The 25092-nt window shown below is 45.5% G+C and overlaps 1 protein-coding gene across 2 annotated transcripts in view; it reads left to right on the top strand.

Annotated features, from left to right (window-relative positions):
- Nucleotides 1–25092, top strand: part of AIFM2 (AIF family member 2) — a 488087-nt gene that overhangs the window by 194661 nt on the left and 268334 nt on the right. For both annotated transcript variants that reach the window (XM_069610711.1, XM_069610712.1), the window contains one exon: nt 6076–6168. In XM_069610711.1, the coding sequence (XP_069466812.1) occupies nt 6076–6168 (93 nt within the window). The remainder of the gene's footprint in view (nt 1–6075; nt 6169–25092) is intronic.

Here is a 25092-nt window from a genome sequence, read left to right as displayed (position 1 = left end):
GTTTATAGTAGCGCAACTTAACCATAACGTCCCGTTAACAACTTTTTTTACTGAATTTCATAGGTTTTTAGTAGCGCAAGTTAACCATGAACTCCCTTTAACAAACTTTTTTCATTAGCTAGCAGGCAGACAATATACAAAGATGGAGTGTAAAAAGCAATTTCTCAGGGATGGCTTTACACAGAATGTTGCAAAGTAAGAATTTATCCTCGTTCACAGTGAAGGTCAGCTGCTTCAATTTTTTGCTCGCGGGTCGGACAGGCCCACGACTCGCACTATAAGGTTCTATTGTTTTTTGACCCTGACAGACAGGGATCGTGCCAAAAGACCTCTTTTGAAGGAGGGGTGCAAAAACGTAAGAGACGATAAGGATGACATTTCTGAAACGAAACCGCTTTTATATATTATATCACTATGAGAAAGATTGTTGGCAGAGACCGAGTCGTATTTAGGGACTGCATTACGCGTAGACAATGGAAAATGGCAATATAATGTAAGTAACCCTTTAAATTATTTTATACCGGAATATAATAACAATAGCGTGGCGTTAAAGCCCGGTTAAGTTGTCCTTGTTCGTTCAGTGCGGCATATTGTTTTGTACCGCGCACCATCACCGCCGAAGTGGTCTGCTGGCACTCAGACGGCTCTGAAAAAGGCAGAGGAGAAAGGGTGGGTTAGTGGGAATAAGTTAACATACTCCGTTGCACTATCCTCGCTAGCAAATAGTTTCACGCCGTAATAAATAAAATGAATATTTTTAATGAAGATCGGCTCGTGAGACTAATTTATGTTTTTAAAACAGGTACATCCTTCCCTACTGTCAATGCCACGATTTTCAGACCCTGGCTGACGAATTTTTTTAACTGCCAGGTGCAGCTCCTAGTAAACAACTTCATGACCCTCACCATTTTATGGGACAATCGCCAAGGACCAATATGCCCTTACGCGGTACTAGCGGCTAGAAGCAACATACCAACCGCTATGGTGGTCTAATGCCTCATTGTTGGAACAGCCTTCCGATTATCAGTGCGACCACAGTCCTTCTTTTATCATAAACCAACGCCGTGTGTAACGCAAAGGAACAGCACGTGACTCAAGATGAACTTTTGCAGATCGACAGCAAAGACAAATGCAAATCGCTGAATATTCTCTAAACATTTGATGTCAAATAAATGTACTTTACGAAATGTACAATCTTGCTGTTTGCTTTTAAATCACAGTTTCATATTCCGAATTGTTGCGCACTGTGTTGTGAGATGATCTGTGCTGTTTTCCGGATTCTGTATGAAGTCGCGTAGGAGCAGTGTTGGCAACTCCTTAGTAAGAAAAGTAGCTATTGGCCGTCATAAAAGTAGCTAGAAGTAGCTAAATGACGTCATAACCTAATTTGCATAATTCACCAGGTGCATGATGGGTGATTGCCGAGGGCATGGTTGTTCTAGACTCTCATTGAGCTCACCCCTTTTTTGTAATATAAGTCACGAATGCACAGATGCAAACTCATTACATCCATATGCATACATTCACATGCAAATGCACTAGTATTTAAATAAACCCCACAATGATTAGGTTGTTGTCGCTTCTTAAACGTGTACTGCCATTTTTAATATGCTAGTATTTTATAATCCATAATGCCTCGTCGTTGGAAGAGCCTTCCGATTATCAGTGCGACCATAGTGCTTCTTTTATCATAAACCAACACCCTTTGTAGCGCAAAGGAACAGCTCGTGAGTCAAGATGAACTTTTGCGGATCAACAGCAAAGACAAATGCAAATCGCTGAATATAACATTTGATGTCAAATAAATGTACTTTACGAAATGTACAATCTTGCTGTTTGCTTTTAAATCACAGTTTCATATTCCGAATTGTGGCGTGCTGTGTTGTGAGATGATGTGTGTTGTTTTCCGGGTTCTGTGTAAAGTCGCGTAGGACAGGAGGCGTTTGGCTACGCACCCTGTAACGTCACGGAGAGAGACGGGGAATATGAATCCTTTGATAATGTCAGGCTTCGGGGCGGGAGATATGATTTAGTGTCGCAAAAACAGGTCAGCCAGGTCGATGGGGCAAGTGATAGGATTATCACATAATGTCGGCGCACAGCAGCCTGATTTATCGTTTGTTTAGTGGACAAAAAGTCGGATAAGGCCCATAGGAAATTGTAATGTCTGCGGACATAAGGAGGGTTTTTAGAACACTTTCAACCTGACAACGAACAATACGAACAGCATTCTCAGAACACCCCCATTTTGTTTAATTGCAAACATTTCAGCACGCGAGTGTTCTTAGAACACATTCAACTTGCCAGAGTACAATACGGACAGCGTCCTCAGGACAGCCCCATTTTGTTTATGTACCAACATTTAAGGACACCGCGAGTGTTCTTAGCTCAATTTTAGCTTGCTTACGAACAAAACGGACACATACTCCGTCCTCGGAACACCCCACCATTTAGTCTATATAGAAAATTTCAGAACAGCCGTGTTGTCTGCAGACAAATCGAACACAACAAAAGCGTCTAGCACATTAAAAAAAACAGAACATTGAACCTATCTCATACTCCCTCACCCTCCCCAAACACTCTTATACACCAACACACTCCACTAAATACAATTTTTAATCCAAGTACCACCGCGCTGTCCGCGGTCGTCGGCGAATGCAAGATGGCGGGTGCCACAAAAAATCTGACGCACTTCACGCACCATGCCGTCCAATCAATGAACACGTTGCATGTCCGCGGACATCACGCAAGCCGCTTGGCCAATCTAGGCGCTGTCCGCGGAGCGAACGGAGATATCACTAAGTTTTTTGCCTTACATTTTGGTAATTTAAAAAAAACTACTGGACGGATTTACACCAAATTTGCAAAAGCACGCTTTCGGGACCAAGCCCCCGCTCCTGCCGCAAATTTGGTGTAAATCCGTCCAGCGGTTTGGGCTGTAGGCGTGCGCAAAGTTTTTTCCCATTATGTCTATGGGAAAAAACAAAAGTTTTGGGACCCCCCTATAACTTTGCCCACCCTGGACTAAACCTCTCCAAACTTTGCAAAAAAATTCAGATCGGGCCATATACTTTTTTTTGCAAAGTTTGGTGAGGATTCGTCCATTATAAGCCACCCAAAAAATGCTCTTCCTATGGAAACACCATCTTAACCATAACTACATGGAATATATATATGTATATATATATATCTTTTTCTCTTTCTCTCTCGAGCAAAGCATCTGGGTTTGATGTCAGAAGGGCAAAGTCCAATTCTTTCAAGAACAGTGATTAGAACACAAAGGCAGGCTAGCTTTACTGCAGTCTCCTTCAGGCTTTTGATTGAAAAAGAAGGGGTCTACCACCACTACTTAGATCCTCTCAAGGCACTAAAGATTTGCCCTGAAGCAACCAAGAAGAACTAACTGGACTTCCTTTGGGAAAGTAGCCCTCTGCCTGATGTGAAGAACGAGCCGTGCAAGGCAGAAGAAAGATCTGTTCCCTATCCAGTCCCAGGGTGCCATGGGGGTGAACCTTTGCTGTGGACTAGGACCTGCCACGCTGCACTGTAATCTCCTAAAGCTGGCAGAGCAGACGCTGAATGGAACCCTCCTGTACTTGAGTCCCTCTGAGTGGGCCTCACAGCAGCTGGAGGTCCAGACCAGCTGAAGCTCCCTGTTCTGCCAAGCCAAACTGGTTGTTTCGTGCTCACCGCACCTTGGACAAGAGGGAAGACGCCAGCACTGGCTTTCGCGCTTCTACACCAATCTAAACATTTGCTTGTGCTTCAACCAGCTGGATGATAAATCGTGCCGTAGCTGCACCCATCACTTGCAAGGCCTGAAGCTACTGCTCAACACTTGGACCCGACCCGAACCACTAGTGAGTCACAAGCTGACTCTAACCAGACGTTACAACCATGGCTCTGCCCAGGTAGCCCTTGAACGACTGCCTCACGATCTGCACATCGACGCACCCAAGATTGCCACTGTTGACGACCATCGTTGGCTGCCCACTGTAACAGCTGGAGCATCACGCATCGCCCCTCCCCCACCCCAGCAGCTAAAAGCCTGACTCAGCCTGGCCCAACTGCAAAGAGATCTTGGCACTGCCCGACCTGCATCAGTGAGAGCACTCTTTTGACCGCAGAGAGCCACTGCATTTACACCTACTCAACGCCCACTTGTTGCGTGGGCCCAAATGATCAAGACGTGCCCGAACTTAGCCTGATCTACTCGCATCTATGTTCCGTCAACCCACCAAGACCCGAAACCAAGTACTGTTGACCACGAACTGCCACCCTCGGTCTACTGGGACCCTAGAGACTGGTTAGGTCACCTCAGCACCTTCTTTCACCCAAAGACATATGCTTTGTTGTGGTTGGTAATTTGCCTATTACCCCTGTATTCACGCTCAAAGGTGCTACTTTCTTTAGTTTGTTTGCATTTTCTCTGTATTTCCACAGGGGGTGGTCTTTGTCCAGTGTTTTCTATTTACATACCTTGCATATGGTTTGCTTTAACACAATATATTTACTTTCATAGAACCTTAATTGAACATTCCCTTTTTTTTTGTTTACTGTTCTGCTTTGATGTTTGGTCTGCTACTGAATCACATTCAGACCCTTCTAAAGAGCATAGCTTTCCATCGGCCCGCGTTACCACAAAAGGCAAAGTAGGTAAATCACTTAACTGTGCCTGTTTTACCTTCATGATTTTGTTGGGTCTTAGTTTGTAGAAGTGTGAGGGCTGAGTGGGCATTTTTATCCCTACTCATCCTTGTACTCCTGAACAGCAGAATCCAATATGTCAAATAACTAGTAATCAGTGTGCCAACAAGAGGGCTGAATAAGTTTGCATGCCATTTTTTAACCAAGGATCCCAACACCCCTATTCCAGAGGTCTTCAAACTTTGGCACTTCTGATGTTTCAGACAAGGCTCCCATGATCCCTCAGCATTGGCTTTGTTGGCAAAGGCTGATGGGAATTGAGATCTAAAGTATCTGGAAAGCCAAAGTTTGCAGACCTCTGCCCTACCCTTACACCACTAATGGTAACCCTCCGGTTATGTCAATTTCGTCAGCAATCAACTCCAATCCTTCTATTAAGAGAAAGGGCCTGCCTCGGGCCCCCGGGCAATGGGTGTCGTGGCTAGGAGCGTGTACACTGAGGCCTCCAGCTGGCCAGTGTGGCCACCAGCTTTTCATTTCGATGTGATCTAAACATGATTGCATTTGAACTCCCTGCTATGTGGTGTTTATCTCTCATTAGTACTCGGCGGAGGAGGGTGGCAGTCTCTCAGCCAATGAGGAGGCTTGGAACGGTGGCCATCTTCCGCTGGGGAACGAGGTAAGTGTGGTCTTACACCTCTCCCCCTTTTTTTTCTGTTCCGAAATGCCAGAGCGTTTGAATACAGAAAGAAAATTCGGTCTTACGGGCCGGGGTACTAATAGCAATAAGCCCCTCGCAGGGTCTGTAACTATGGGCACTGGGGCATTACCTGAAGTGGTAATGCCCCTCTGCTCTGGGCCTATTGCTTAAGTATAACCTTCATCCTCCCCCCTGTAGGTGAGGGTTCTCCAACCAATCACAAAGAATGTTTGTTTGTTTATTTGTATAGCGCACAAAACCCAAAAGTATCTAGACGCTTAAACTTAAGAAATTGGTCACAGTGCTTTGGTTACAGAAAGTGCAAGGACATGCATCGTGATCAGAGTGCGAGAGTTACAAGGCAGCAACGACACAGACGCAAGGGTCAGTTCAGGGAGCATAAAACATGGTGCTTACCCCATGTTGCAGAGTAGCAGCACATGTAGTGATTTATTTGCTGCCAAGAGCAAATGCCAACAAAATAAGAGGAATATGAACATGAAGTCACCTTGTAATACATGTTTTGCAGATTTGCACAGGAAAAAAGTATTGTCCTAAAATTGATGTTATAGGTGTATCACATAAACAACGGGGGAGCAAATAAATGTGTCTGCTGTACAATGTAGAAAATTACGCTATTACTGTAATGATTTATGTTAGTACAGGCGACAACAGATGTGCAATTCTCAACAAAAGTAACATTTAATTTTATCTCCCAACATGTAAAGGTCCAAAAAGCTAACCACATCGTCGTGATAGGTGGTGGTGGTGCTGGAGTCGAGATGGCTGCCGAATTGAAAACAGATTATCCCAAAAAAGAGGTAGGGGCCAATTCTTTCACAGTCACTTTCTGGAGAACACCTTTTAATACTTTGTTATTGTTTTTTTTATTTTTGGTTTGTTTATTTTGGTTATTTTGTATGTCATTACATGCCCCCTAAGGCATTTTTGGAGCGTGTTCCAGCATGTGTCATAGTATGCTTAAGGTTAATTGAGGCATTTATTAGTGGACTTTGGTGCACATAAGTAGGGGGAGGGCGGTGAAATTCATACAGACAGAGCAAAACTGGCCAAATGTGCCCCATGTTTCACTGCCTTATTTACGGCAAAATGGGATTGTGGGCGTCAAAACTGCCTACAGAAACAGAAATATCTGTGCATGCTTCATGCGCCCCTTTGAATATTTAGAGTTTAACTGTGGGAATCTTTTGGAATTTTTGCCCATACGGTGAGGATCTAGACAAATAAAACAAGCATTGGCAAAGACAACAGTTTTGGCTTTTCTCTCGGCATGGGATAGGAATTCGCCCGGAATCGCCATAATGGGCTTACCTGGGCCTGGGACAGTAACACCTGGAAAAAGGGTGTATCAGGGCATATGATGGCAGTGTATGGCAAATGACTTATACTTACTGTGGAACAAGATGCTTGGCTTTTCCCGTGCTTGTTATTAAAAGGAATTGTATTCTAGCACCCTAGCCAAAAACAGCCCATAATTGTAATACCGGCTGTTATAATGTAGTCTTGTCTTATGTCACTGGCCTGGAGTGCTTGATGTTAGAATGTTGATGCATGAATGCAGCTAAGGGGAATGTTGTGTGTATCTGTGAGTGAATGTTCTGTGAGTGTCAGTTGGGGGCCTGAGCTGGAGTGTGAAGGATGGCCGGTGGGTTTTCTCTGCTCTACAGTTATGTCTTGTCTCCTGTCTACTGTAAATACTTTCAAGAGAAACTGGATTATGTACATTTGTAATTATGTAAATAAAGCTGCATGGATCAAACACCATGACTCCACAGCAGGTCTGTGTCTCGAGTCTCAGCTTTACTACATCCAGTACACTTTATTACACCGGCGCACATTGTTTTCCTCAGAGAGTGCCATTTTATGTTGACGATTTATGTATGTGTCCCTATTGTTCAAGCCAATCAAAAGTGGTTCCTACGAATGCACCCAAATCTCTGAAATTGGTGCGTACATCCTCTGTAGGCATACATTATTTATAATGAGGACAACCAAACTACAAGTCACACAACGCAAAGAGCTGTGACTGAAAAACGAACTGGCTCAAGGTTAACCAGTGTGAAGCTCTGATGGCCACTTGCCAAGTATTTCCTATACAAAAGTAGGTGATTTGGTGTTGTGGCAAAATAAACATATCTACTTATTTAGTGTCCTGGAAAATGTAAAAATGCAGCAATATAGCGGTACCCCGTCTCGCCAATACAACGAGAGACGAATTGGAGGAGCCCATTACAGGGCAGGAGGTCGAGGAGGCCATTAAGTCGCTTAAAACACGAGCCCCAGGTCCAGACGGCTTTTCGACCAGGTTCTATAAACTATTCAGGCCACAACTGACCCCCCATCTGGTGACCCTGTTCAACTCCTTCAGAGAAACGGGATCAGTCACCCCATCGATGCAGGAATCAACCACCATCCTCCTGCCCAAACCAGGAAAGGACCCAAGGTGTCTAACCTCCTACAGACCGATTGCACTCTTTAACATCGATGCAAATATATACTCAAAAATTCTGGCAAACCGCCTGAACCGCGTCCTCCCGAAGATCATCCACCCCGATCAAGCAGGCTTCATCCTTCACCGGTCAGCTGGTGACAACATACGGAGAAGCTTGAACCTGGTGGACCTTGCCTCCCGGAACTCCCAAAAACTGGTCTTAGTGGATCTGGACGCAGCCAAGGCATTTGATCGAGTAGATTGGTCCTTTATGAAACTCACCCTAGAGGCCTTCGGCTTCGGGTCAACTTATCAGACAATGGTTCTAGCCAACTATAATAGCCCAAGTACGAGCCTAAGAATTAACGGACACAGCTCAGCTCCGATCCCCCTGTCATGCGGAACCCGGCAGGGCTGCCCGCTGTCGCCCTTACTCTTCGCACTCACCATGGAGCCTTTGGCCCAAAGGATTAGGGGAAACGACCAAATCAAAGGGCTGCAGAACGGCCCCATGCAACACAAAATCGCCTATATGCGGACGATGTCCTACTCAAGATCTCAGAAGCCCACTCATCATTGAAACAGGCGATACGAGAATTTACCACCTATGGTGAGGTCTGAGGCTTCACTATAAACTTTGACAAATCCTCGGCCTTGGGCATCGGCCTCACCCCAGCAGAACGAGAGCCATTGACTGCGATGTGCCCGGTGACATGGGTGAAGAAGGCCATCCCCTACCTAGGGGTCCACATCCCGGCTAACCCAAGAGACACATACAAAGCCAACTTCCCCCGGCTACTGAAAGAACTGGAAGGCGACTTGAAACGATGGGAGACCCAAGAGATCTCACTGCTGGGGCGCATCACAGCATGTAAGATGAACCTACTTCCGAGGTTCCTATACGCCTGCGCCTCCCTCCCAGTAGCGATTCCCACACCAACCCTCAGGGACATCCAAAGGAAAATGCTGAAATTCATCTGGAAAGGTAAGAGAGCGAGAATCCCTCTCAAAACGATGCTGGGGGGCTCCAAGCTAGGAGGTCTGGGGGTTCCGGACTTGCGGGCCTATAGTGTGGCAGCACAACTAGCACAGATTCAGGCATGGCAAACTATAACAAACCGCCCCAGATGGGTAGAGCTGGAACAATCACAAGTGCCGCTACCCTTGCGATTCCTGCCACACATCCCGCCCCCTCTTAGTACACACTGGGGAGACCTCCTCCTATCAACTAAACACACCCTTAGCTCCTGGGACTGGGCACTAAAGCAAAAGGGAGTGCCAAGAGGACTGAGCCCACGCTCCCCGGTCTTCCATAACCCATCCTTCTCACCCAGAGCTGACCCCCGCAATTTTCGGAACTGGATAAAGGGCGGGCTGGAGACCATAGACCAGCTATATATGGGAGGGACACCCCTCACTTTCGTCCAATGTAAGTAGAAGGTCCAACTCCAGGAAAGGGACAGATTCACTTCTATCCAGCTACGCCACTGGTGCTCACACTCCCAAACTCTGCAGGCACCAACACGCCCACCCACCGCCCTGGAACTTACACTGGGGGACCTTCCGACCCGGGCAGGGTATCCACCCTATATAGGCGCTTCTTAAGGGACTTCCTGTCCACAAAGACCCGCTTTATGGCCCAGTGGGAGGCGGACCTAGGTCATCGGGTGGAGGACCAAACCTGGGTGGACATATGGACCGGAACACACACCTCTTTCACCTGCACTACCAATAGGGAATGTGCATACAAGGTGCTGCTGCGGTGGTATTACCCGCCCCTTCGACTTCACCACATGAACCCACAAGTGGATCATGCCTGCTGGAGAGGATGTGGCCACCCAGGCTCCTTCTTCCATATGTGGTGGGCTTGCCCGAAGATTCGACAGTTCTGGAGGAGATGCCTGGAGACCATCACGCAAATCACGGGAACGGCGATTCCTCTGGAACCTGAACCAGTTTTGCTGGGGGCCCCGATTCCCGCGATCTACCCGCGCTCTGGGACCAGATCAAAACTATTGACACACTGCCTACTGGCAGGGAAAACGGTGTTGGCCAGGGCCTGGAAATCCCCAGAAGGCCCTCACATAGCCCAATGGTGGTCTAAACTCTGGGACATCCTGATTGCGGAGAAGGTGACGGCAGCACAGGCGGGAACGCTCCATCGCTTCCAGAATATTTGGGGCCCAGTGCTTGAATACGACCAGCGCTTCCCCGCCCGGACCTATAAACCGATCAGGGCCCGATGGATCCTGAAACACCAAGAGAACCCTGAGGAAGACACATAGACGCTAAGGCGCGAACTGGGTAACCCAGGAGGAAAAATTCCGCCTACAAACCTGAGGGGTGGAGAGGCCAGAGGGAGGTGGGAGGGAGGGAGCCTGGTGGGGGGAATGAGGACTGGGGATCAACAAGCCTGAAAATGCATTGCTTGTAATATGTTGTAATAGTATTTACCATCCTGCCTTGATTTAAAATAAACAAAGTTAAAAAAAAAAGAAAATGCAGCAATACATAATGTTTTATCTTCAGTTTTTAAGTACATCTTTTCAATGGAAGAGGCAAGATCTCTATATGAATATAGAAAATTGCACACAATCAGTTAAACGATTTTGAATGTCTGTGATTAAACATTTGCTAGGGACATGTACTGGACAAATGACAATAGTCTGAAACAGTTAGGACTGCTGTGTGCTGGGACATAACATCAACATGGTTTCTACAGCTGCCCAAGCACGATCAGTACTGTCAATCAGTGGATGCCATTAATGAGCATTAGTGATTCGTGACGTTTAAAGTAGTTGCAGGAAAGTACTGCTTACAAACCAAGTGGTTGAAGGTGCACTTAGTTCAGACGCTTTTATTACACCGGGAGAACATTTATAGCAACAATTTGGCTATTACTTTTCCAAACACTTTTATAAGTAACAATGGAAAGGTTCTCTAAATGGGTACATAACGTTCTTTCAGCATGTACATCCTTGTGGGCTCCCCAAGGACCTGCTCTTGATCCACTTGCCTTCATGCTTAACACCCCTTGTGTCTGCAAATATATCCCCTCCTTTGAGTTCTCCTACAATCTTTTTGATGGGGATACCCTTTAACCTTTGAACTGGCCTCTGATGTGTCCAATTCGCTCTCTGCCACTCCTCGCCGAAAGGCACTTTGATGGCTTGTGCTCAACTCATCCAAAACTGAAGTAATCTACACCTGAGTTCCTAATGCCCTCTACTGCCATCTCTGCTATTCTTCCCCCCTGATCTCCACACTCCATCGCCCTGATGCTCCCATTCCTGGGGTACTCTTTGACAGAACATTTTTAAGCATGAACGTTTTATTCTACTGGTTTGCAGATTTCAATGTTTTGGACTTCACTATGCTAGATTTCTTCACATGCATATATTTATTTGTGGTGTTTTATAAGGTGACTCCTGAAAAAGGCATTTGCTTTGTGGCACCCAAAGGCGAATGTACAGTGGGGATTGAGATCAACAGGGAGTGATCGACTTATGGAGAGAAGGTGGGGAAGTTGTCCTATCATCCTCAGTTCCTGGGGCATTCCATGTCAGAACCTGATACTTTAAATCCTGCACATTTTTGGTCCACAATAAGCTTTTCAATTCTTGGTGAAGGCGATTTTGAACAAACGGCTACTTATAAATTCCTGTTGTCATGCGACTGACCTCAAAATCACAGTCACTTTGTTCATCTGGCCGGGGTGCGATAGGGCTAGCGTCAATGGTCACTCATCCCTGTGATTAAAAGATGTCACCAAGAGCCAAATAATACTACCAGAATTGTAGGCACTGAGGAACCTTGTAATACCATGGTCCAGCCTAGGCTGTGCTGGCCACTTCACTCTAAATATTAATGGTATAGCCCTGGCCATCAACGGGCAACAATGGTACCTCAAGGTACCTAACCATAAGAGAGCGGGAGGGTCCAGCTTCCCAGTTTGCGCCTCCGCTCTTTGGAACAAGCTCCCTACTCACCTGTGAGATGAACCATCGTTCATTTTCAGGAAAAAGCTTAAAACTCATCTTTTCAGCTGAGACTCCACTGCTTTACCCTAAGTCACACCTGTCACCCTCTCCCCCCCCCCCTTTCATGTTCCTATCTCGTTGCTAAACAGCACCCAGATGCCCAGGGGCTGGGTGCGCTTATATAAATGCCTAAATAAATAGAAATGGAGAAACCACAGATATCCGTTGTGTGTAAACGAGCAAAGCACACGAAATACAAGTCAAGCCTTCGTGTCATATCACAGTTCAACTCCTATAATGGTGTCACACCAAAGTGTAACTCATGATGTACAGCTGCTTCACAGTCGAATTTAGCTATGCTAGCCACCTCACTATAAATATCGGGGGTCGAGCCCTGGCTATATATAGCCAACCATGGAGAAACCACAGATAACTGTTGAGTGTGCACAAACAAAAAACAGGCAGAATTACTCATGATATGGTGTCACTCCACAGTCCAACAAGCACAATAGTGTCACAACACAGTACACCTCATACAATGGTGTCACGCAACAGTGCAACTCATGCAATAAGGTTCCATAACAGTCCAACACATACACTGGTGTTGCACCACTGTGCATGCAATTCATGGAATGGTGTCAGATAGGCCAACTCGTACAGTCTTGTCAAACCAGTGCAACTTATGTAATCGTGACCCATTACAGCACAGCTCGTTCTATTAGTTCACAGCACAGTCCAGCTCATGCAATTGTCAAACTTCACTGCAACTCGTTCTATGTGGTCACAGCACAGTCCATCTCGTGCATGTGTCACACTTTAGCACAACTTGTTGCATGTGGTCACAGCACAGTCCAGCTCGTAAAATCATGTCGCACTACAGCGCAACTCATTCTATGAGGCCACACCCCAGTCCAACTCGTACAATGGTGTTACTTCACAGTGCAAGTAATACAACAGAGTAACACCACAGTCTAACTCATGCAATTTGTGCCACACTACAGCTCAACTCATTCTATGAGGTCACACCACAGTCCAACTCACATGGAATTATATCACAATGCAAGTCGCAAGTCATACTATGGTGTCGCACTACAGACCAATAGATGTATATGTATGTATGTGTATATATATATATATTTTTTTTAATTGTTGTATTTTACATTTTATTTTATGTATTACATGCATGGTAAACCAACACACATGCACAACATTTAAAAACGAAATATGTTAATCATGGTACCCAAATTTCATTCAACAATATCTAAAAGTTTGTATCTAATACTCCATAAAATGTACAGAATTGTTTCTTATAAAAACTATTCCTGTGCCAGTCGCTTGTTTATTTTATAAAAGTAACCTGATTCTTCAATTTGAGATACCAATACAAATTCTATACACCCATGCTATCCTTTGGGCAATCAATCGTGTGGTTTTATAGTTGTTGGGTATGATCAAATTAGTGTTTCTGCCAGACGTACCTTTGACCCAAAAATGTTGTAATGCCTCCGGGAGATAGTTTGTGTAAGCAGAGTGAAAGCAGTTCTCTGCAGTGTCGGTGGTGACAGGCTTGGCGAGTCTGTAACTGGTGGGTTTTTTCCACTGGTGAGCAGGAGACTTTATGTTCACTCGCAGGAGCGAAAGCAGTTCTCTGTTCCAGAGAATGCCCCATCAGGAGTTGGTTTGTAAACCTGCAGTATTCAAAGAGGCCAGAGCAGAGACTTTCACTTGGGGCCTTTGAGGTTAGTGCATACATGGGGTGTGAGCTGGAAACGGACAACGGTCTAAGTGGAGGTGCTGACCACTCCAGCACGGGTACTTTATACACAATTTACACACCCCCAGTGCCGTTCATCCCTGAAATTCTGGTCACAGCCTCAAATGCCTCATATTTAGAAAAATATGGTGCCCCAAATCCCCCCGCCGCCCTCGTTTGTCTGTTTAAGGGCGAATGGAGATTCTCAAGATCAAGCAACATTAGAGTCTGCAGCCCGACCAGAGGGGGAGCGCGTCGAGGGATTATTCAGAGAAGTCTCGAAAGGGGCATTAATCCTAAACATTGAGAAATGTGTACAAGTTGTGACAAATCACACCGAGTTGAATGCATCACTGGAATACACATTGGAGTCACCCCAGGCAGCCCATTTATTGGATTTGGTTCCAAGTGACTGTTTAGTTGCCGTTACAGATTTGTTGCAGCCGAACGACCTGGAACCAGCCGCACATACACGTAATTGCCCAGTCAACAGATCAGGAACAGCAGGGACAACTCCCATCTTAAAGAAGATTGAAGCGGATATAAGAAACGTTATGCCTCTAAGGAACCCTTTACAAAGCAATTGGGTGACAGGAAAATGCGAATAAATTGATGTACAAAGAAGCCTATGGTATTTTTTCCTTTTAAGAGCTAGGAACAAATGATTTGCTTTGCTGAATTCCCCAATTTCTTGGCTTTCAAGAACAGGTTGAGTGGAAACGAAAAAAAAATATTTTGATGTGGTTATCAACCGTTTTGTGAGAGGCGATTTTGGCCATTTTTGGCAATTGGACATGCATGGATGGAATGGAAGACAAGGGTAGCAAAGCCGAATTGGAGGACAGAAAGCCATACATTTCTGAAAAGTAGACAAATTTCCAAGTTTAGGAAGGGGTGATTTGTGCAGGTCGGGCAACAACTAAGTAGGGGAAAATGCCATAGATTGGGGAAAAAGCGGGAAAATGACCGAAAAAAAGGTATGTGGTGGACATGGTTGGCTTGGTATGGCAATGGCTTCTATGAATTTTTAGAAAAGCAATGCTCTGCTACATTCCCCCGACTCTTGCAGTTAGGAAAGCACACCATTTTTGTAGTGTTTCACAAAACAAGCAATACCACAAGCCAAACACTGAGCCATGGTACACAGGAGTTTTATGTTTACGGCCTGAACAGACGTACTTTGCTTGTGTAAATCAGGAAAACCAATGTGGTGAGGAACGGCAAGCAAACATTTATTGAAAGAGCACAGGTAGACCTTTTCAAGGGTAGGTGACTTAAGCAGGTTACAAAAGTGTATGGTGCCTAAAACAGCGACTAAATGTAGGGCACATTTGGGAAATGAAAGGGTTATGTGGCAAATGGGCGAAATCGTTATGCAAACCAAAAAAACACAACAAATGTCATACCTTCCCGCCTTCTGACACGTGTCCCGATGAAAACGGTACCTCACATGTGTGGTTGCACCTACCTGGGCGCCAAGGGGAAAGCCGAACACACCCCTAACCCCAAGTCTTTTCCGACATCTGAATTTCACGATTTTTCCAGACGGGCACACCATACAGATATGGGCTTCGGGTGTCCAAGGCACCAAGGAAAACGGGAAACCCCATGCATTTCCGAAAAGGGGACACGCGTGGGAATCCGCAGAGGTCTGACTTGCGCAAATCTGCCCAGAATTTATTACCCAGACACCCCAGGAAAGTCCGAAATGTGGAGAAAAACAACCGCATATTCTGTATATTTCACTCTGCTCACCCACCGAAACACGCTGGCACCAACACATGGCCTACCGTCCTGCGTTCCCACAGGTGTCCCGATGAAAACGGTACCTCACATGTGTGGGTGCACCTACCTGGTTGCCAAGGGGAAAGCCTAAAAGACCCCTACCCCCAAGTCTGTTCTGACATCTGAATTTCACGATTTTTCCAGACGGGCACACCATACAGATATGGGCCTCGGGTGTCCAAGCCACCAAGGAAAACGTGGAACCCCATACATTTCCGAAAAGAGGACACCCGTGGGAATCCGCAAATCGGCCCAGAATATTTTACCCAGAAACCCCGGCAAAGTCCGAAATGTGGCAAGAAAAACTAATTTTCTGCACATTTCACTGTGCTCACCCACCGAAACACGCCCTAAGCACAGCAGCAGCTCCAGGGAGCCCCAACAGGTTCCCCGTTCCTCCCCAGAGGTGACATCTGTAACATAGCACAGCCAGAGGTGGAGCCTGGGCTTGCAGATGGACAACCCACATGGGAGGGATCCGCTCCCAGGGAAACACCAATGTTCTGCTGGCATGGGGGGCAATTTGTGGCCTGCTCCTGCAATTGTGTCCCAGCCCACCAACATATCTGCCCAGACGGCCCATTCCTACCCACACCACCAACAATCCAGCCCCAGTCTCACCCACCCACTGACAGTGGGCCCTAACCATAGAATAATAAAAAACAGTACTCGCATAACGTTGCAGCTGCTTGCGTAGAAAAAGCTGTAAACAAAACAAAAAACATGTTACCTACAGTCACACCAGCAAATACAAACAAATCATTTTCAAACATGCCCCCTCCCTTGCAAGCCATCCCTGGTGGTCTACTGAACCTCATTCCCCCCAGTGAAACCCCATTTGCCCCATTTGCCCCTTCCTACGGGCAGATATCTGCCTCCAGGCAGGCCTGCATGAGGTACCCCTGCCACCTATTTTGGGTGAGGGGGGGAGAGGGCCCCCAAGAATTGAGGGACAGGCCCCCCAGTGGGTGGGGCAGTAAGGTTTTGGCACCCCTACACCGCTGGGGAATTTTCTAATGTGAAGGGGGTGCGCCTCTGCACCCCCACCCCAATTGGAGGGGTGGCACATCACATGTAGCCCTCCCCGGGGGTAGGTAAGGGGGGGCTGTCCTGCACTCCTCCCTGGGTTTAGGCGTCCGTTCCTAGGAGCACAGATATCTGGTCCCAGGGAGGGCTGCATGACATGGCACCCACTCCGTTGCGGGTGGTGGGGGGGTCCATGCCCCATCCCATTAGAAAATTCCCCGTCCCTTTTGCCCCACAGCCCCCCCTAAAATTCATTTCCACCATTTTCCCTTTTTTCCTTTGGTTACCCAACTCCCCTTGGCGCAGAGGGGCACATTGGTGTTCCAATCTGGCCCCGGGGTGCCCAAACCTTACTGCCCCACTGGGGGGCCTGTCCCACCATTTTTGGGGGCCCCCTAACCCCGAATGTGTGGTGGGGGCACCTCATGCAGGACTCCATGGGCCTCCTACAAATGGCTGTGTGAGGTACACCCCCCCTCCGTTTGGAGTGGGGGGGAGAGGGAGAATCTCCCCTTTCCAACAATACCTCTACCAAAGAAATCCATGGGGTCTAGTGGTCCCCATCCCCCTTCCCCCTTCGCATCCTGCTTTTGCAAAGAAAATGTGTTATGCTTTTTTTTTGTCACCCATCCGCCCCCAGGGGTCTTCATAAATGTGGCCCCATGTGACCGCACCTAGTAAGCAGCCCCCCTCCCCCTGTGTTACAAACGGATCTCTATTGATCCAGTGACATTGCTGCCCACGGATCGCGCGTCCTGCGCCCGATCTGTGAGCAGCAATGCTACAAAAAGGGTGTCATTGGTAAGGGGACAATCGCCCCTTTCCAACGACACCTGCCTCAATCTCTGGCTTGAAAGATAGCCGGAGATCGAGGCAGAGGGAGAAGGGCACTCACCTTCTCTCCACCGCAGCAGCCGAAAATGGCTGCTGTGGTGAATTTACTTTCAGTATCACGCCGGCGTGCATTATTCACGCCGACGTGAAACTGAAGGTAATCCAGCCCCCTAGCAGTGAGGGGGGACCTCCCCCTCACATAGCTCGGAGGTTGGATTACAGTTTTGAGCGATCCCTGCTCTGCAGGGTTCGCTCAAAACAGGGTGCCAAAAAGGACGAGCTATCTCGTAATTCCAAGGACGAGATAGCTCATCCTTGGCACTAAAGGGATTAATTGATATAAAACACATACCAATCAATAAAATAATTTTCCTTATTTCAAGTTCATCTCTTTAAAACTGCTTACCATATATAAACAACTGTGTAATTCGGCCATGTAAATATAGGACCAGAACTGGTCTTGATTAAAGAATTGAACATTGTATCGTAATTTTGCATATCCCTTTGCATAGAATACAGAAAGGGCAGAGCATCTAGTCAATAAGTGGCGAGCAGTTCCTAACTCAGATTTACACAATCTGCACAATCGCTCTTGTTTAGGAATACCCTGCCATGCTCCTGTTCTAGACAGCATGGGCAATTGTCCAAATATCAAACACATAATAAAGTGCCTGGTTTTCGGATTTTGGATATTTTTTAAATATGTGCAGGGCCTGTCTATCGCAAAAGCTTGTGATGCGTAACTGACATAAGATGTTTTCCCTGCTAATTCTGCATTCCGATCACAGCGATCCCAGGCCATTGATTTTGCTTTTACCATTTTACACTTAACTGTGCAACTTTCCTCAGCACTGGGAGTGTAGTCGATTTCAGTTAGGAAGGTTCTTATATCCTTGACCCACTTTTTTATGGCTGGGCAGGGTGAGATCAGTTCAATCAAACCTTGAAAGTAAGCATAGATGAGTAATCCCTAACAGTCATCCAACATCTTAAAATATAAAATACAGGGGGAAATCTTTTTCTGGGTACTGAGTCTGGTCAACCCCAACTCATTACAGATTGCCTCGACTGACACCAAATTTGCAAGCCCCAGGGCCTTTATCCATAATTTACCTTCCAATGCATTCAGCCAGGTCACTTCCTTTGTAGTAAATAATTTGAGTCCATATAGGATACTTGGCACGATAAAGGTTTTGTATAGTAATTTTAGACCCTCTACGGAATGGTGCAAGCCTTTTTGAATAAAAGTCTTGATAGCAGAAAATCTAGCAAGGCCTTATTGGTTATGACACTGGATAGGCATTCCTCACGTCTGTTACATCAGATTGGGATACCTAAGTATGTATATGTATCAACCTCTTGCAGACGAATATTGCCAATCGTCCAACCATATCTTTTAATCCCACTGCTATTTTTCTTGAAAATCATAACCTTAGTTTTGTCTAGATTAATTAATAGACAATGACACGTTGCAAAATGGTTCAGAGCGGTGAGGCTGTGCTGCAGTCCGATCGCTGTTTCGTCCATAATTAAAATGTCATCTGCATATGACAGCCAGGAGAAAGGGTGCCAACCCAATCTTAGGTGGAATATTTTTGCACTTTAAAAGAGTTTTTCCCAGACCAAAGGCATCGATATTAAACCATGTCGACGCTAAAGCACAGCCCTGTATTAAACCATAATTGGTCCTCATCTCATCTCCCAAAGAGCCCTCTTGATTGATTCTCACACGCACCCTACTATCTATGTACACGTACCCTAGTATCTGTGTATATGGCTTTTACAAAATACAAAATGTGTGTCTTTATTCCATTTTCTCTCATGATCTCCCAAAGTGAATTTTGATTCATCATATTGAAAGCTTTAGAGAAATTGATGAAACATACTTTCAGTGTTTTTGTGTGACAAACTTGCATCCGTCTAGAAAAATTGTTTAGCGTCCACATATTTTATAAAAGTCTATACCCTTTTCTAAAACCTGCTTGCTGGCGATTTAATATACTCTTTGGTTATCCATGTATTAATGACTTAAGAGTAACTGTGCAAAAATCTTAGAACTGGAGTCCATCATGGTGAGTAGCCTGTAATTTGTCAGTAAGTCGCGAATATTTTTTTCTAAATTGTTATCAGTGTTGCATATTTCCAACTCGGTGTGATCAGACCCGCCCTTACTACATCTTCGAATATAATGAATAAGATACCAGCCCACAGTATCGGGTTCTTTTTAAAGATAACATTTGGGAGCCCATCTGGCCCTGGCGCTGTAGATGACTTCAGACCAATGATCAGTTCAATCTCCTTCTAAGTAAAAGTTAGCACGTACCTTTCCTGTATCTCCTCATCGTTAAGTATTTCATGGGGTGCATTATCAGTATGATACATATTCAAAATATGCTCTTTCCAGCTATTGTTGGAGATATGGTTTACATAATTTTTAAATTTGTTAATATTGCTATGCTTATTAAAGATGTACTAGAATTTTCTGCATATCTGGGACTCTTATTGCATTTCTAATCATTTGCCACCGCACTGAGGCCACTGATCGTCTGAGTTTTGGTCCAGTTTTTGAAGCACATCTTTAATCTATTAATGTTGCTAACTTTGAGCTGGTTATCAAGGTTTGATTTCTTAATTTGCTTGATTGTTAAGCACAGAGTTTTTTGCTTTGCAGTGATCAAACATAGTCAGTGTTTCTTTCTCTAACCGTCAGAGTTTTTCTTCTGCGTCTTACAAAGATGTTCATAAATAGTAAGCATTACATAATGGAGGTTTCCTGCACTGATAGTGTCCCATTTCTCTTCCTCTTCAAGATAGGCAACAATTTGATCATTGAAAGCCCGTACATTTCTCTCGGTTGAACGTATTCTGTTCCCTGAATTGTAGATCTCATGATTTCCAGGTGATACATGATCATCCCTTAGTATCTAATTTTCTAAAGAAAATTCCAGAATTATGTGGTCACTGCGGATGTTCAGTAGTAATTTGAAGCTATTAATTAAATCTTAGCTGCCTTCACCGGTATGGATGAAGTCTATACAAGAGCATCTAGATCGTTGGACCAAGTGAAAAGTGGGCTATCTATACTCACATCTGTTAAATGAATCATTTGAGCAGTGCAACTGAAATTCAGCCAGCTGTTCATGCGATTTTGATATTTATTTATTTTTATTGATTTTTTTTTCCTTCGGCTTCAAAGCCAATTGCTTGAATACCATGCCTTTTCAATCAAATAGGTCCCTCGTAACTCCTCAGGTCTAAGCGTTTGGTAAAACATGGTCGTTGATGGTTTAAGTCTCCTACAATGAAGAATAATTCCCCTGGATGTTCCTTTTCCCAATTCATAATTAGTAGTTCAGCATAAGAAATAACAGAGATGGTAGTTACATTTTCCGGGGGATTGTAAATGTTAATCAAAAGCATTTTACCATACACAGCCCCTCCCACAGGTAGTTGGGTCACTGTTGCTTGTACGTTAAAATCTTTTTGCTCAATTACAAATTATGTGGCCGCTAAAGACACGGCACCCCTGTGATCAAACCACCAAAAGGCCTGCCTTAAGCATTTTGTTTAGTTAGTGTTTGTACTATATAATGGCCGTCCAAGTAGAAAAGGCTTCATAAGCCATGTCTCTTGAAGCAAGAAAATCTGAGCGCTCAACAGATGTTTTAGTCCCTCTTGATTAAAAATAAAGGAGCCAAAGCCTCCAGTATTCCAGGAAATTAATTTCAGTTGCCTGAGATGTCGATTTTTAGGTCCTACCTCTGCCGCTCGAGATACTTTGCTTGTCTATTTTCTTAGCATTTTCGTCATATAAAGCCTCACATATCTTAGCCACAATATCTTTTATCACCTCTTTGGAAAATAATTCCGTACTATTTTCCTCCTTTTTTTCAATAGGCCATTTAACTTTTGTCAGTTCCATCAGCTTTTCGAACCTATCGCCCATGTTTAGGAAGGTTGGAGCTTGGGACATGATAAATTCGGTGACCATCAGGGAGACCAAATGGAGCACCAACCAGTTTTTTTCCCACTCATCATGGGGAATTTTCACCAGAGTAAGATCTTGTGAGGATATAGCTTTTTAACGCATGCACCTGCTGGATAAATTCCAGTGCATTCATTCTATTTAGATAAGGGCTATCTTTTGTGGCCGATAAGTCATGGATCCTTATCTTTCTAGAAGAGGGACAGTTGGGCATAATTAGATAGTCATTTGTATTCAGTAGGGCCTTTGAAGCATTTGGAGGCAGGATATCATCATCGTTCACATTGTCTCTATCTTCGTTATTCTGCATGGGAGCCATATGCATACCCTTTGCCCTTTTCTCTTGATTGGGGTAGCTATCACTTTCTGAGCACCTCTGCAGCAGTGAATTATTGGACCCCTGTGTTATTTTCCCTTCTAAGTTTACCTTACTTTCATTTTTCTGGTTATGGGCTTCTGCATTCTTTTCTGTAATCTTGTTAGGCATTAGATTTTTCTTATTAATTTCAAAATCCTTCTCAGTCCCCAAACACATGTTTGGTGACGAAGCGATTTCAAGGGACTGAGATGCCAAACAGACCTTCCTCTTCTGTTTTTTAATAGTTATTTCTTTGGGTCTTGTTCACTATATGCTTTCTTGTCTGAGTTATTTTCCTTTTTGGGGGAGTGAGTCTATAATTTATATACAAGGAGCCATCATTTTGGCTGATATTTATTATCACTTCAGCTTCCGGTTTCCTAAGGTTCATATTTTTATCTTTGCTTCCTTTTAGTGCATCAATTGACATTTGCTCTCATGGATCCACCCCCTCATTCCTGTTTTCGGGCTCACTCGCATCATTGAGGTTATTCAACATTTTATTATTATATTCCCCCCCACCAAGGAGTCAGGTGAAGCAAGAAACACATCTACCAAACTCGCCAGGCTCTGTATGATAATTTGTTGTTCAGTGTGTATGTGACTACAGATAGTAAACAAGGCTTTCAGAATCATAAGTGACTCGGGCTCCCTACACATTTCTAAGTCCAGATCATCCATATCAGTGTAGCTGGTCTGGTGTGAAGGGGAAGATGAATACGCATTAGCTGCAATTTGTGTTAAGTTTGGTGATTTAGAGAGGTTGGTCGCCGAGATTTGTTTGTGAAACTGAGTTAATTACTTGGGCATCTGCCATGGCCATAACCTTTCTGCTAGAAGCTGCCTGTAAATTCAGCACCATATTTAATAGTGAATTGTTATCAATGGGACTGGCCATCGATAAATCAAGGGGAGGGGGATTTCCACTTTGGGCAGCGCCTTCAGAGTTTGTTTCCTTGGCATTCTCGCAATCTTTAACATTTGGTGGATAAATATCTTTAGGTTTTAGGAATGCAGCGATTTGACCTCCGTCATCCTTTTCAATGTGTTTCCTCACACAGATGACATCTACTATGGCCGCCGCCGTGGCACCTACCAGGCTATTTACTTTCCTTGTTTTATTTTTTGCAATCACTTTGGCCGCAGAGAGTGTACAATCACACATCAGCCTCTCTTTGCTGCGCAGTTGATAGCAGCGATTTATCGCCGGCATGCTGACTGCGCAAAATTTTACTAAGTATTTATGTTTGCGCCAAAGCAGGAAATAACCTAGGATCCTAATAAAATGAATCGGGCGCCTCAGTTATCTGCAGGCTGCTAGCGGCACCGCTCTGGCATACAAGATACTCTTCACAGCACGCGCCGCCAGTCCGTTCTACTCCATGGTTGCAAGCGCGTATCCACAGCCTTAAAAAGTATATTATGGGCGGACAAACATATAACCTCTTATCAATCATCAGCTTATTTGCTTAAGAGCACCACAGGCGCTACTTTATAACTACAATATCTCCAAGATTAGCTTGTCACCTAACAGCTTTCGCCCCACACAAGCGTTTTCTATATGTAAGAACGCTTTTACCTGTAAAGTAGTTTGCCAGCCACATACAGCCCAAACAGTCAAAACAGTACTCTCCGGGTACTGCACGAGTGGGCGCGTGCATGTGCGCGCCAGGTACTGTTTTATGGCATCACAGGTAAAAAAAAGGGGCATGGCCAACGGCTGTGATAATAAAATATCTTTTAAATGATATGATATTTATAACGCGCCTATACACAAGTGTTTCAAGGCGCGACGAGGCAAGGGAGGGGGAACAAGAGTAAGACCGACAATGATCTTACTAGGCCAGGTGTCATTCAGATCACGCAAGTGCATGGGAAGGGGGAAAGGGAAAAGTCTGAGGGGGAAGGGAGAGGGGAAAGTGCAGTACATGGGATAGTAGAATACATAAGATAAATAAACGGCCAGCTAGGGGCAAGTGCAAGATAAGTGCAGACATAAGTGCTGGTAGGGGGACTGTAGGGATACAGAAACAGTCCGCAGGTGCAGGGGTTGCCAGGCAGGCAGTGCAGGTGTGCAACTGGTGTGGCCTGGGCCCGAGAACAGAAAGGGTGGCAGAGGAGAGGGGGAGAGAAAGCAGACACAAAGAGTAAGGTTTTGAGGTGCTTCTGGAACCGGAGATGGTTCTCCTCACTTTCAGGGAGACAGAAAGGCTGTTCCAGAGGTAGGCCCCTGCAGAAGAGAGAGATCTACCACCAACTCGTTGCTTGGAGAAGCGACTGACCCTGAGGGAGTTGGAGGCGGATGAGTGAAGAGCTCAAGAAGGAAGAGAGAGTTGAAGGTATTGCGGCCACAGGCCTCAGAAGTCCTTGTGGACAATGCAGAGGGTTTTGAACTTAATCCTTGCAGCCACTGGGAGCCAGTGCAGAGATTTAAGTCCTGGAGAGATACGATCCCTGGGCTTGAGGCCAAGGACAAGTCTAGCAGTCCTGTTCTGGATAAGTTGCAGAGGGCGGAGAGTAGAGGCAGGCAGATTTAGATAGAGCCTGTTACAATAGCCCAGCCTAGAGAGAACCAGGGCTCTGGAGACAGTGAGCTTCTGGGGGAAGGAGACGAAAGGAAGAATACCTCTGAGGGGGTGCAGCTGGTAGTGTGACTTCTTAGGTACGTCAGAGATGTGAGGAGAGAAGGAGAGTGTGGAGTCGAAGATGACCCTGAGGTTTTTAGCCTTGCAGGGGAGGAGCAGGAGGAGGGCCAAGAGAGGCTGGCCAGAGAGCTGCAGGGAAGGAGGGAGTGGGTTTTCCGATGAGTAGAATCTCAGTCTTACTGGCATTAAGGCAGAGGTAATTGGCGGCACACCACTCCTGGATAGCAGACAGTCGGAGATGAGGGAGGGAGAGGAGGAGGCTGTGGGTAGCCTGAAAATGAGATGGGTATCATATGCATAGCACTGAAAATTGGGGCAGAGAGTGGCGATGCAGTGGGCAAGGAATGCCATGTATTGGTTGAACAGCCAGGAAGAGAAGTTGGATCCCTGGGGGACACCACAGGTAGAGAAAAAGATATCGGCGAGGAAGGACCCAAGTTGGACCTGGGAGGGTCGATCGGAGAGGAAAGAAGACAGCCAAGCCAGAGCCTGACCAGTAATACCCAGGTTGTCCTTTTAATACCCTAAAAGCATTGGTTTTCAGGCTGAAAGTAATAAAGAAGCAATTTTTTGTCCAAGGACCAATGTGGCCACATCAGATGCAAGTATTTCATTTGTAGTGCATAAATACCTTGCTGCGTGTCACCAGTCTCTCCCACAGACTCCACAGCCAAAACAGTACTCTCCGGTTACTCCACGGGTGCGCGCATCTTAGCCATCCGAATAACGGACGACAACCTGGGGGGAAGAAGAGAGGAGCCTGATTATCCACACTGAGGTCGTCCCCCAGGCGCGGAAAAGGGAGGCACTATCTTCAGAGTTTAAAACATTCGAGCAAAAATGTTTGGCTTTAAAATCTAAGAACACCTGCATACCCCAATAACCAAGCAGGAGAGGGTTTCGACACCGTTCTTCTCCTTGGGGAAC

This window comes from Ambystoma mexicanum, chromosome 8 (assembly GCF_040938575.1).
Source record: "Ambystoma mexicanum isolate Mex_15411 chromosome 8, UKY_AmexF1_1, whole genome shotgun sequence".
NCBI classification, from domain to species: domain Eukaryota; kingdom Metazoa; phylum Chordata; class Amphibia; order Caudata; family Ambystomatidae; genus Ambystoma; species Ambystoma mexicanum.
The sequence above is the reverse complement of the archived record's forward strand: the minus strand, read 5'-3'. Positions and strand labels throughout refer to the sequence as shown.